Source organism: Sarcophilus harrisii, chromosome 2, assembly GCF_902635505.1.
Source record: "Sarcophilus harrisii chromosome 2, mSarHar1.11, whole genome shotgun sequence".
Taxonomy (NCBI): Eukaryota; Metazoa; Chordata; class Mammalia; order Dasyuromorphia; family Dasyuridae; genus Sarcophilus; species Sarcophilus harrisii.
Window position 1 is genome coordinate 597,928,675 of NC_045427.1, and position 13,843 is coordinate 597,942,517.

Below are 13,843 nucleotides of genomic sequence, written 5' to 3' on the forward strand. Positions count from 1 at the left end.
AATAAATATATACCCATATGTATAAATTAATTTATCCATATGCATATATAAATATATTGCATATGTGTATGAGGGGTGTATATATGTACACACACACACACACACACACACACACATACATACACCACACAAGGATGGCAGCCAATCACAAGCTATTCTCTTCCTGGGATTCCTGCCTGATAAACATGTAAATATGGACAGACATGCACTTTATATATATATATAGACATATAAGGATAGATGGGTGGATGACTGTGCTCCCATTTGAATAAATGACATAAAATATACAGACATAAAATAAAAGACAGACAATAAAAGAAATGCTGAAAAGTAGGTGCCTACCAAAATGCTGACTTTATTCCTTGATTCTGAAATCTTCCTTTCATTTCGTGGTATTAAGAATTTGTGTATTACTCTGGTTGAATTCTTGGTTGTTTGAGGTTTTTTTTGGTTTTTTTTTTTTTGGGGATGAATGAATGAATTAAGAATGAAATAGGAAAAGGATCACTCTGTAAATGCTAATGTAAATGCTTAAAAAAAATGCTAAGCATGTTAAAGCTCCCACATTGATAGTGGAGCAAAGAGAGAGATGTAGAGAAAAGGCTTTTCATTTTCCTTAATCACATCTCTATCCTGATTAAACACTCAACCATCTGTGTGGCAATGGAAGCCAATGCTGCTCTATTGCAGAACTCTGTTTTGTGGGAATCAATGAATCTTAGAGATCTCTATTCAATAACATAGGTATCCTCCGAGTTTGCTCCTCATAAACTGCCACTTCTGATCTAGGCAAGATCAGGGCAGGTCTCACTGGCCAGATTGACCAACTGTGTATCGAGATTAGAAAACCTCTCACAGACTCTGGCCATTCTCTTTCCCCTCACTCGTGACAGGCCCTAAACTGCTGATCATGGCAGCGAACCTACAGCCCAGAGGAATGGACCCATGTGATGAACACCACAAAACCCAATGAACCATGGTGGTGGTGGGGGGGGGGGGGGGGGGGGGGGGGGGGGAAGGGCAGCACATGCTATTTGACCAAAAATGGCTGCTAGGATAACAGATGAGTAAGATCAATGATAATATCAAAAGTCTCCAAAAAACACAACAGTACAAAACAGCCTTCCTCAGAAACAATCAGAAGCAGATCATTCAAGCACCACTAATGAAGAAATAATAGAACAGCTAAATCAAGGTAGGTGGCTAAGAACTGGGCTTCTTTACCAAACAGTATCAGATCAGTCAGTGTCCAGCAGCCCACAATGAGCCCAGGTGGTCTGGACTGGATCACAGCAAAAGGGAAAGCCAGACTACTACTTGAGAACACCAGTACTGAAGCCACTAAGAAGGTACAGGAAGAAACCACCAGGGTGGCATCTGGGAAGCAAAGCACTTGGTGTCTAAAAGGAAGCTTCCTACTACTAGTCAACCACATCTAACTGAAGCTTCTCAGTAGTTTTTACCAAAGGACAGAGATAACTCTAGACTTCAAACTGCATGAGAAAGAGACATGAAAAAGAGGAAAAAGCCTGAACCTAAGTCAAACTAATAGAAGTCTCAGCTAAAGCCAATTCCTGCAAATGATTAAGACCAAGTTTAATTACAACATCTAGGACAAACCAGGATCTGACCCATAATAACCAAGAATGCAGAAAGGAACAAATTCTAACTCAAAAATAAAGTTCTAAATGCAGAGGCTGGAAATATTAATGTAAAGAAGAAAACACTCAACATATTGAAGAAATACCTTGGACTGAGAAGTGCAATAGGAAAATTCAGAAAAAAAAAAGAATAACTTTATAACAAGTTCCAGCAGAGCTTTGGTGAAAAGAAATGATCTACCCACAAGGACTACAAGAATACCTGGAAGAAGTGAAACAAGAAACAGAAAATGTAATATTAAAATAAATGACAGCTAGAAAGGAGGATAAGGTGAATTAATAGTTTAGAATAAACTGTAGTAAAATCTAATTAAGAATTGAAATCCTTGAAAATTAAGAGTGAACCAAAAAGAAAGCAATGACTTCCCAAGACAAGAAATGCTGAAACCAAAAGATAAAAACAAAAAAGAAAATATGATACCCACTATTTAAAAAAAATGACCTGGAAAACAAGTCAAGAGAACTCAATCTGAGAGGTACTATAAATCCTGAAAATTATGAAACTTCCTTATCTATTTGAAAAAAATATATATAGTACATTTTAAAATATCATAAATTAAAAGTATCAAAATCTAGTAGAACCAAAAGGCAAAGTAAAAATACAAAGGTTCCTTCCATCTGTCACTCCCTGAAAGAAACCCCCAAATGAAAATTTTCAGTGAAACCATAACCAAAATCCTGAGTTTGCCAGTCAAAGAAAAAAAAAAATACAGCTAGCAGCCAAAATGAAAGAGTTCAACTCTCAAGGATCACACACATTGTGGCATGGCAGATGCTAGTATACGAGGAAAACTTGGAATGCAGTATTCTAAATCAATAAGAAAAAAGCTCACAAGCAACAAGAACTGAACAGACAGGACAGAGGATAATCCTGTAGGAGAAAAAAAAAAGGAAGTTAAAATCTCAAAATATTTCTGATAAAGGAGGCCAAAATTGAGTATAAATTATGAAATGTAAATTCATGGATAATAGGAGCCAAGATGAACAATACAGCTGAGCTTCTATGCACAAACTCCTTCACCAGAGAAATAGGAAATGTATCACACTGAATTCTAAGGAGGAAACCCAGAAAATCTCCAAGGAAATCATTTGTCTGGACTAAGTCAGCAGAGAGATATAGACAGATTAAGAGCTAAGCATTCCAATACCCAGGGATAGGCTGATTACTATGGTAAAAGCAGCTCCCAGCCACACATGACTGAGCCTAGACACATCCCAGGCCACTGGGACAGGCAGAGCTGATAACTTGGAACACTGTTGCCCATCATTTGGTATGGGTCAGAGATTTGAGGGTGGACTGAGAAAGGGACCTGCCCACAGAGATGGAATTCCCAGAGAAATAGGTCACGCCTACTGTATTGAGGGAGAATAAATTCAGAAGCCAACAACAATGGTAATGTGGCTCAGATTACAGGAGCAGAATTGGATCTCAGTTCCAGCATCTTACTTATATGGAAGAATCCCAAGATCAAAAGGAAGTCTATAGTTTTCTGAACTGCAGAATATTCTAGATATGTGGTAAGGGATGAGTCCAGCAGCAGCCTTTATTGTTTTGATCAAACCCAGGCCAGAAACTTGTGGAGTTCAAATCAAGAGGACATCAATAAGACTTTGCCCTGGCTTACAACAATTTGGAGAAAATGACAGTTTGCAAATTCCCAGTCTACCTTGGAAAAAAATGTTATACTCAATATCCCAAAAAAGCAGTAACAGAATGAGCCTAAAATGTTCCTCCAGCAGGATGGCAGAAATCAGTCCTAATATAAAGTATGAAGTCAGGAAATAGGCTGAAAGAATGAACAAACAACACCCCCCCCCCCCAATTCTGATGTAACAAGCTATTATGGAAGTAAGAATGCTATCTATCTCTGAACAGAGAGATGATGAGCTTAAAAAGAAAAATTTTCTACATCTATATATATCTATGTATATATACAAATACATGTATTTGTGATTATACATATGTATGTATACATATATTTTATATATATATATATATATATATATATATATATACATATATCTTTTGATGATGCCAATGTGAAAAAATATTTCAATATAAACACTTAGTACAAGAATTTTTTTTTTCTATTTTTTTCCCTAATGGGATGGGAGGAAATAGAAGGAAAAGAGATTGCTGTTAATACAAAAAATTAAATTTTTTTTTTAAAAGGATTGCTAAGAATGGTCACAAAAAACTTCATTTTTGAAGGATGAAAGATGAAAATAATGCTCAAAATGGCAAATAGGTAAAGAAATGGAAACTAATATGAGGTACTACCTTATATTTAAAAGATCAACAAAGAAAATAAGGAAAAGAGCAATTGTTGGGTTATCTGAGAACACTAATTCAATTTTGGTTGCACTGTGAATTAATTGAACCATTCTGGAAAACAATTTAGAGATATTTTCAAAAAGTCACTAAAATGTCTAAATGCTGTGACATGAGATTACTGTTAGGCATATATCTCAAGGGATTTCAAGGAAGGACAGAAAGAAGTCACATATACAATATTGTACACAATATAATATGGAATAATATATTGTATTATTCTATATAATATTTTACACACACACACACACACAGAGTAGTACTTTTTCTATTAATAAAAAACTAAACAAAATAGATATCTCTTTTGGCTGAAGTAATTGTAGTATATTAAATGTCATGGAAAATTATACCATATGAAACTAAGATAATCAGTAAAAAATGAAAGATTTTTTATTAAATGAAGCAGAATAAAAAAAGCAAAACTGGGAAATTAATTTAATTGAAATAATGACATTCAGGAAAACAATTTAGAAAGACCTCAAAACTCTACTAAAAGCAGAGAACACCACTGACTTCAAAGGACTGATAATGAAATATATGGTCCAGCTCCTGACAGAGAGGTAATGGACTAAAGAAACAAAATAAACGATCAAAAATGTGACCCAATGTGGGTTTTTTTTTCCCCTTTGAACAAAGAAGAGCTTCTACTTGGTTTGAACAGTGGAATGTGGTGGAAGAAAGGTAAGAGGACAGTGATATAATTACAACAAAATGCCCAGAAGAAATTAAAAAGTCCAAGAAACACAAAAAGTATATAGGTTATTTAAATTCACATATACACATGTTTACTGAAAATTATGTTCACAAAAAAATATAACTTAGAAAAATATAGAAAGAAGATGAACTATGTACATCATCCCTGTTATATTATCCTTAGGATAATTTCAATTAGCTTACAAAGGATATGTTTATTTCCTAAAACATTTATCCTAATTTTTAAAAGTAGCTATTTTATTCAACTGTGTTCTATATAGAACTTTGTGTATATAAGAAAAACAATAAAATAATCTTATTTGCCCAGTCATTTCTATGTGAACTCCACTGAAATAAGAAAAAGATAACAGCTTTCAAAATATTGAAAATATTAAAAATGAAATATTTCAATATATGATATGATTTCACAATACAGCAAAAATAATGTGCCCCAACAATATTGGTGCAATTTTATAATTTAAAACCGCAGTAAGGTTTTTGGGAAACAATGGATTTGTGATTTAATTTATTTCCATGTTTCCTTTTCTGTTGCAGATCATACTCCATCCCTGTCTACTCTCGGTCCTTGTACTCTCATAAGTTTGCTATTTCTTGTATCATTTTCTTAGGAAAGGTAAGGAGAGGAAAGAGCGGAAGAAAAGAGGAAGAAATTAGAAGGTAGTGAATAAGATCATCAGAAACTAGGAAAGAGAAGCAAACAATTGGTTAAGAGAACAGTCTAGAAAACAGTCAAGATCTCCTGGTCATTCTGGAGATCTCAGAGGACCATCAACACTAATACATTTCTCATCTGAAACACAATTCAGACAAAAGTAATAACAAGGTCAAAATGTCATGCAAATATAGCCCATTGAGGCCAAAGACAAAAAGAAATACTATTAACAGTCTTTTTGAGATGACAGCAAAGAACTGAAAAGATCAATGTCTATGAATTGGGGAATAATTAAAACTGTGACATGTGAATGAAATAAGAGTATTAACTTTTCCAGGAAAAAAATAATACATATAAAGAATTCAAAGATGTATGGGGAGACAAGTGAAATGATGAAAAATGAAGTAGAACCAGAAAATGACAAACACAATTACAATATAAACAGAAAGAAGCAAAATAAAGATCTTGATAAGGGGTTCAGAAAATTCACTCACCATCCCTTCACGATAGAGGTGAGACTGAATGAGCATGGAATCTGGTCTGTATTCTCAGACACATTCCAGTTTTGATTAGCTGAATTGCTTTTATTTTTCCTTCTTTATTTAAACATTATTACAAGGCAGAACCCATTGAGAAGAAGGAAAAGAAAAGCAAAAGTAGAAATGAATGTTATGTAGAAACCAAAGATATTAATAAAAATAAGAGAAAAAAATTTATTCAAAAAAACAAATGTTGATTGTTCAAAACAGTGTTAACTCTATTTTGGGGATTAAATACAATTTTGCATGCAAAATTATCTTTCTCATATAGCATGGGGGGGGGGGGGAAGCTTTTACTGCTTTCATCTGCATTAATGTGAAACTATGTTAACACAAGGAACTGCAACTTCAAGAGTCTGGATTGAAAAAGACAAGATTGTGTCTTACATAGGTTGTCATATTTTTGGCACTTACCTGCTCTAGTTTAAAGATATGTTGATTAAAGTAGTGCTGCAAACGTTCATTAGCAAAGTTAATACAAAATTGTTCAAAGCTGTTGCTTTCATAATCTTCAAATCCAAATATATCGAGTACTCCAATGGACAACGTCTGGGGAAAAAAATAAAAACGTTAACAAAAATTATGTTCACTTACTAATTGAGAAAAGATCAATAAAAAGTTCTAGAAATGGAGTAGGAAGCATTTTCATTTTTTTTTTTTTGTCTTGGAACATTGTGGCCAAAAATATCATATCCAGCAAAGTTAAGCATAATCTTGAACAACAACAAAGAAAAAATGAACATTCAATGATCTGAATTGTGAACAAAAAAGACCTGAACTTGACAGAAAATATGACATATAAGATCCTAGAAATTAATTTCAAGGGATTTGACATTTTATATGTCAAAATGTAAACCATATGTCTAAGACTGTCTTAGTAATTAGATAGTTTGAAAGATTGGAACAGAGCTGAGTATATCATACTAAAAAAAGTAAAACCATGTAGGAAAAAATAAAAAGAGTATCTTATATAATGAAGTACATGAGAAAGAAGTGACATAGAAGAAGTAGATGGGGAGGAGATAGTTCTGGGAGGGACTGGTAGTTCTGGAACCCTAATCCCATCGAGAATAACAGAGAGAGAACTGCATACATACATGCATACATACATACATACATACACATATACACACATATTCATATATATATATATACATGTATACATACATATATGTATATACATATACACACACAAATATAAAAGTTGCCAACATTTAGGAAGAAAAAGAAGAAAAGGGGAAAGAATAAGGGAGGGATTTTTAGAGAGACCCCTATTCACATCAGTTCTAAGTTAAAGAAAGATCCACATGTACATTTGGAAGGGAATAAATGTTTTTTGAATTTATAAAGAAATAAGAGGGTGGAACAACATGATAAGGAGGTAGAATAAAAAGGTGTGCAGGAATGCGATAAAAGAAATGGTGGAAATGCTGGGGAGAGAAGCTAAGGGAGGGATCCTTGTGGGGGATAGATTAAGTAATAGCAAGCAAGGTAGGAGGCAGAAGTAAAGCAAAGCAGTCAGAAGGGATAGGAAAAAAGAGATACACACAGTCATAATACTAAAGATCAGAAATAGAATTTATTACATATAAAGGGATCATTGATCTCAAAGTTAAAACTAAAATATATTAATCAAAAAAGAAAAATAAGGAAACTACATTATGTCATTAATAGTAATCCATATTGTTTTAGACTATTTTTAAAAATCAGACATTATATGACGGGAATATTGTATATGACGGGAATGCTGTAGGAAATGGTGAATTGGTGAATTTAGGAAAATATGGAAAGAATTTGATTTGCAAAGTAAGATATTATCCACCTTTGGACAAACAAGTACAGTACAGTCTTACATAGATGCATATGAATTTATTTTTGTATATATGCATATGAGGGGAAAAAAGAATAAAGTTAAAGAGTTGACAACAGAAAGCAAAAAAGAAAAAGAAAAGTTGGACCACTTTAAAAACAATGTGTAGTATTTATTATATAGGCTTTGTTGGAATTGACATTTGTTTTATATTTTGAATCTTTTCATCTGCTGGGCATCTGGCAAATCTTTTTTCTTTTTCTAAGTTTTAAATAAATTAATTTTAAAAAATCAATTTGGATGCTATACCATTTTGTACCTATAGGTTTAGTACTGATTTTACATCATTTCTATTCTACCTTTTTGCAAGACAGCTTCTTTCCCTATCTCTTTTAATTAGATCTATTTTTGCTTTTGTTTTGAAATCAGGATTGCCACCTCTACTCTTCTTACTTCATTTAGATGAAGCATAATAGATCCTCATATAGCTCCTTACTTCTAATCTGTGTCTCTGCTTGAAGTTTGCTTCTTGTAAACAACATATTGTAGGCATGTGCATTTTGAGCCACTTTGCTTTTATTTCCAATTTATGAGTTTATCCCATTTTCATCCACGGTTATGATTACTGTGTATTTCCCTTCACCCTATTTTTCCTCCATATGTCCCCTCTTCTTTCCTTTTCCCTTCTTACCAGCATTTTTCTTCTCCCTACCATTTCCCATGATCTGCCTTCCCTTCTGCCCCTCACCAAACTTAATCTTCTCTCCTATTTCTTGGTCAGTTAAGATAGATTTCTATATTCAAATGACTATGTCACTTTGAGCAATTCTGACCCAAGTAAGGTTCAAATGATGTTCATCATTGACCTTCCCACTTTACCTTCCATTCTAATAGGCTTTGCATGCAAAATACTTTACTCCTTTCTCTCCCTTTCTCCTCCCTTAATTTTTTTACTTCATTCCCTGAAATTAACTTTATACTTATATACTCCATATATGTATATTAATTCTAGTTACACGATTAGTGGTACAATTGTTAAGAATGATGAGTTTCATTTCCACATATAGGGATGTAAACAGTTTAGTTGTATTGAATCCCTTTGCAGTTTTTTTTTTCCTTTTTAGACTTGAAATCTTGCTATTGGAGATCAAAAATTTTAATTTAGTGTTATTCTTAAGAAAATCTAAAATCCGTTATATTTCACTGAATGACCACTTTCCCCCCCTTTAAGTACTACACCTAATTTTGCTGAGTAGGTGACTCTTGGTCATAATTCCTAGCTCTTCTGCTAATTTGAAAATTTTGTTCCATGACTTCAGATCCTTAGTTGTTCCAGTTCTTAAGTCCTGTGGAATCCTGACTGTGGCATCCCAATAACTGAATTGTTTGTTTCTTGCTGCTTGCAGTACTTTTTCCTTGACCTGATAATTCTGAAATTTGGCCATAATGTTGCTTGGAGTTTTCATTTCGGATGTCGTTCCTCAAATAATTGGTCAATTCTTTCAATGCCTATTTTACCTTTTGTTTCCAGGATATCAGGGTAGTTTTTTTGTGATAAATTTCTTGAAATATGCTATCCAGGTCCTCCTTTTAATTATGGCTCTCAGGTAATCCAATTATTTTAGCATGGTTCCTCCTGGATCTATTTTCCAGGTCAATTGTTTTTCTAATTATTTTAATTCCTGATGTCTCACAGTCATTAGCTTCCACTTCCCAATTCTAAATTTTAAGAGATTATTTTCCTCAATTAGCTTTTGTAACTCCTTTTCCATTGGACCATTGTACTTTTTAAGAAACTGGTTTCTTTTTCTAATCTGTTGACATTTTTTTTTAAATCATTTTCTTGCAACACTCTCATTTCTTTTCCCAGTTTTCTTCTTATTTGATGTCTAAGCTCCTTTTTGAGTTCTTCATAGCTTGAGACTAACTCTCATTTTCCTTGTTGTCCTCTTTTAAGTTTGTATGGTGGATCTTCGCTGTCATCATCATAATTTTTATAGGGTCGGTCTTTTTTTGTTCAACTTTTCCAGCCTTTTCTCATATATTTAAATTTTTTTAGCATGGTAAAAATAATTTTTAGGAATCAATTAGAATATAATGGATGAATAATGAGAATATGGTCTGGATATTATAGAAAAGATGAGTTTCCTCATCAAGTAATTTCTTGTACCAATGAAATTTCAGTCTAGTCTGCATGCTTACATATTTAATCATGTCTGTTCACAGTCTGTATTTTTATTTGTTTCTCCCTCTTCAGTTCAAAAGCCTCTTTTCTCCTTTCGTTTCCTAATGCATGGAATAATGGTATGATCTGCATTAGGTATAGACTCAGAATATTAGAGCTGGGACAGACCACAAGGATCATTCAATCCAACCCTTTTATTTAATAATACTAAAAATGAGGCCCAGAGTCTGGAGAGACTTACTCAAGTTGCACATTTTTAATTTTTGTTTTATGATAAATTTCAAGTTTGTTAAACAAATATCCATATCCCTGTGAGAAAAATAATCTTTAAAAAAAAGGAAGAGTTCATTACTGGAGAAATTTTGTAAATGTAGAAAGTATACTCTAAGAAAATCACTATTTCTATATCATAAACTCATGGGGGAAACTATTTGTGCCTTGGACAATTTCTCAGGGTTTATTTAGTAAGTCATAGTTGACTAGGACATATATTAATGAAAAGAGCTCCCACAAAGGAAGATGCTCACATTAGGAAAGTCATAGATTTTTCACATATTTTCATGCTTAAAAAAATTTGTCCAACTGAACCAGCTACACCCAGCAAAAGAACTCGGGGAGATGACTAAGAACCATTATATAGATTTCCCAATCCTTATATTTATGCCCACCTGCATTTTTTATTTCCTTCACAGGCTAATTGTACACTATTTCAGAGTCCGATTCTTTTTGTACAGCAAAATAACGGTTTGGTCATGTACACTTATTTTGTATTTGATTTATGCTTTAACATATTTAACATGTATTGGTTATCCTGCCATCTGGAGGAGGGGATGGGAGGAAAGAGGGGAAAAATTCAAACAAAAAGTTTGGCAATTGTCAGTGTTGTAAAACTACCCATGCATATAACTTGTAAATTAAAAAAAAAAAAATTGTCCAGTGAATGATAATGATTAATTTACTTTTAGTTCAACCAAAAGACTTTTCTTTTAAACTCTTTACATTACACTTAGATGCCTTTAGTTAGGAGCTGAAATGGAGAGAATATAAAAATATAAAAAATTTAGAGCTAGAAGGGATTTCAGAAGTTGTATAGTCCACCTCATTCCCATCCCCATTTTAAATGAGAAACTGAAATCCAGAAGTGTAAACAGTTTGCCAAAGGTAAGTATTAGAGATAAAATTTGATTCCAGTATATTTTCCAACAAATCACCTTCAAGGTATTTTTTTTAATTGAAACTTATAATACTCTAGCAACTGGGGTAGAGTACTGATGACAGAGCTTTGAAAATGACTTAAAAGGTCACTATAATGTTTTCTGCTTCCGGGTAAAATGTTCCAAATTTCCTAGGTGAAATGAAATACATTTGCTCATCTATCTAAGAGAGAGATCACTATGAACAAGGCACAGGTAGGGCATTAATTGTTTAACTATCAGCAAATAAAATAACCTCAGTGAGACTAAGTTTGTTCATCTATAAAAGGGAGTTACAAGAAATTGCTTTATGTACTTCAAATACATAAAGCAATTGTTATGGAGAATATACTTTATTATGAAGAATTACATAAACATAAGGATAAGCAGCATAAAATATATTATTAGAGGAAATGTACAACCATAAAAGGAGGTGAGCCAATCATATAGAAAGAGAAAGAATCTACAAACACCATAACTACTTCACTGCTATCCAAACAATAAAAAGAAATCTAAAGGAAAACTTTGAGCTCATTATGTAAACCTCTTTACTTATCTGAGTGATCCCTATGCCCATGGACTCACAGGTTCCCTAGCCTTATCCTTCATCATTAATTAAAAAGTTACTTTTTTGTTGGTATTACTAAGAATAGTTGTATCATTATACTATTCACACTGATCATCTTATAATATTCTAATCATACAGTACATTTCACTTTGCATCAGCTCATATTACTAAGAATAGTTATATCATTATACTATTCACAATTGATCATCTTATAATATTCTAATTGTATACAGTACATTTCACTTTGCATTAGCTCATGAAAGTCTTCTTATCATTTCGTTAGCATAAGAATATTCTATCATAATTACAAATTACAATTTATTTAACCATTCCCCAAATGATAGGGATCTCCTTGATTTCCAATTCTTTGTTCCAACACCTGCTGTGAATATTTTTGGTGAACTTAAGTCCTTCTCCTTTTTTATCTCTTTTAGGATACAGACCTAGAGGTAGTATTGCTAGGAATAAATATGTCATATTCTTCTTCTATCCTATTAGCCAATCTAATATGTATATAGTAGTACTTCAAAGTTATTTTTATTCACATTTCTCCAATCTATAGTGAATTAGTGTTTTTTCCCACATGGCTAGAGATAGCTATGATTATTTCATCTGAAAACTATTCAGTTGGGGAATGGCTCTTGTTTTTCTAAACTTGACTTAGTTCTCTTTGTATCTGAGAAATGAAGCCTTTATCAGAGAAACTTGCTTAGATTAAAAACAAACAAACAAACAAACAATTAACTCTTGTTAACTGTACTTCCCCCCCTATTTCTTCTATTATCCTATTCCTTTCACCCTGTCACTCCTCAATAGTAATTTGCATATGGCGACCCCCTCTCCAAATCTGCCCTCTTTATTATCACCCACCTCACTTTATTCCCGTACCCTCCTACTATCCCATACTTACCTGTCAGGTAAGATGGATTTCTATAACAAATTGGGCATTTATATTACTCCCTTTTTGAGTCAATGCTAATGACGGTAAGAAGATTCACTCACTCACTCATATCTCCTCACTCTTCCCCCTCCACTATAAAGCTTTTTCATGCCTCTTTTATGTGTGATAATTTACTCCATTCTACCTGTCCCTTTCTCTTATTTTTTTAAGCTATTATCCCTTCACATTCAATTAATGCTTGTAACTTCTGTGCATATATACTTACTCCTAAATACCCAAATGATGAAAAAGTTCTTAGGAGGTACAAGTACCTTCTTCCCATATACAAATGTTTATATGCAAAAGTTTAATCTTATTAAGAATTTCTTATAATTTACCCTTCCTTTTTATACATCTCTAAAGTCACGTTGAAAAGGATTAATATACACACTCAATTTGGCCTAGAAATCTATCTTATCTTACAGGATGGTGGGAGTGTAAAAGGGGATAAGATGAGGGGAGAGTGGGGATAGAAAAGAGGGCAGATTTGGGTAGGGGGTAGCCATATGCAAAATACTATTGAGGAGGGATAGGGTAGAACGAAAGAGAATAGAAGAAATGGGGAAAAATAGCAAGAGTAACTTTTTTTAAAAATTAAAGTAAGTTTCTTTGATAAAGGCCTCTTTTCTCAAACATACAGATAATTGAGTGAAATTTATAAAAAATAAGAGCTATTCCCCAATAGAGAAATTAATCCTAACTCCTTTGCCCTCCTGAATCTCAGCTCTCTGATCCTTTTAATTTATAAACTGCTAAATATTATGCTTTGTTGACTAGGACTCCACAATATTTGAATTATTTTTTTCTGGCTGATTTCAATATTTGATCTGGGAACTCTGGAATTTGGCTATAATATTTCTAGAAGTTTTCATTGTGGGATATTTCAGGAGGTGTTCCATGGACACTTTCAATTTCTATTTTCTCCACTGATTCTAAGATACATAAGGACAGTTTTCCTGGACAATTTCCTGAAAGATAGCATTTAGGCTATTTTTTAAAATCATGGATTTTATGTAAATTAAAACAACTCTGAGATACCACTACATACTTCTCAGATTAGCTAAGATGACAGAAAAAGATAATGATGAATGTTGAAGGAAATGTGGGAAAATTGGGACACTAATACGTTGTTGGTGGAGCTGTGAACTGATCAAATCATTCTGGAAAGCAATATGGAAATATGGCCAAAGGACTATCAAACTGTGCATATCCCTTAATCCAGCTGTGTTTCTATTAGGCTTATATATCC

General features: G+C 33.1%; 1 protein-coding gene across 12 annotated transcripts in view; it reads right to left on the minus strand.

Annotated features, from left to right (window-relative positions):
- Positions 1 to 13,843, minus strand: part of MYO9A (myosin IXA) — a 301,754-nt gene that overhangs the window by 139,450 nt on the left and 148,461 nt on the right. For all 12 annotated transcript variants that reach the window (XM_031956316.1, XM_031956313.1, XM_031956318.1 and 9 more), the window contains one exon: positions 6,313 to 6,447. In XM_031956316.1, coding sequence (XP_031812176.1) covers positions 6,313 to 6,447 — 135 coding nt within the window. The remainder of the gene's footprint in view (positions 1 to 6,312; positions 6,448 to 13,843) is intronic.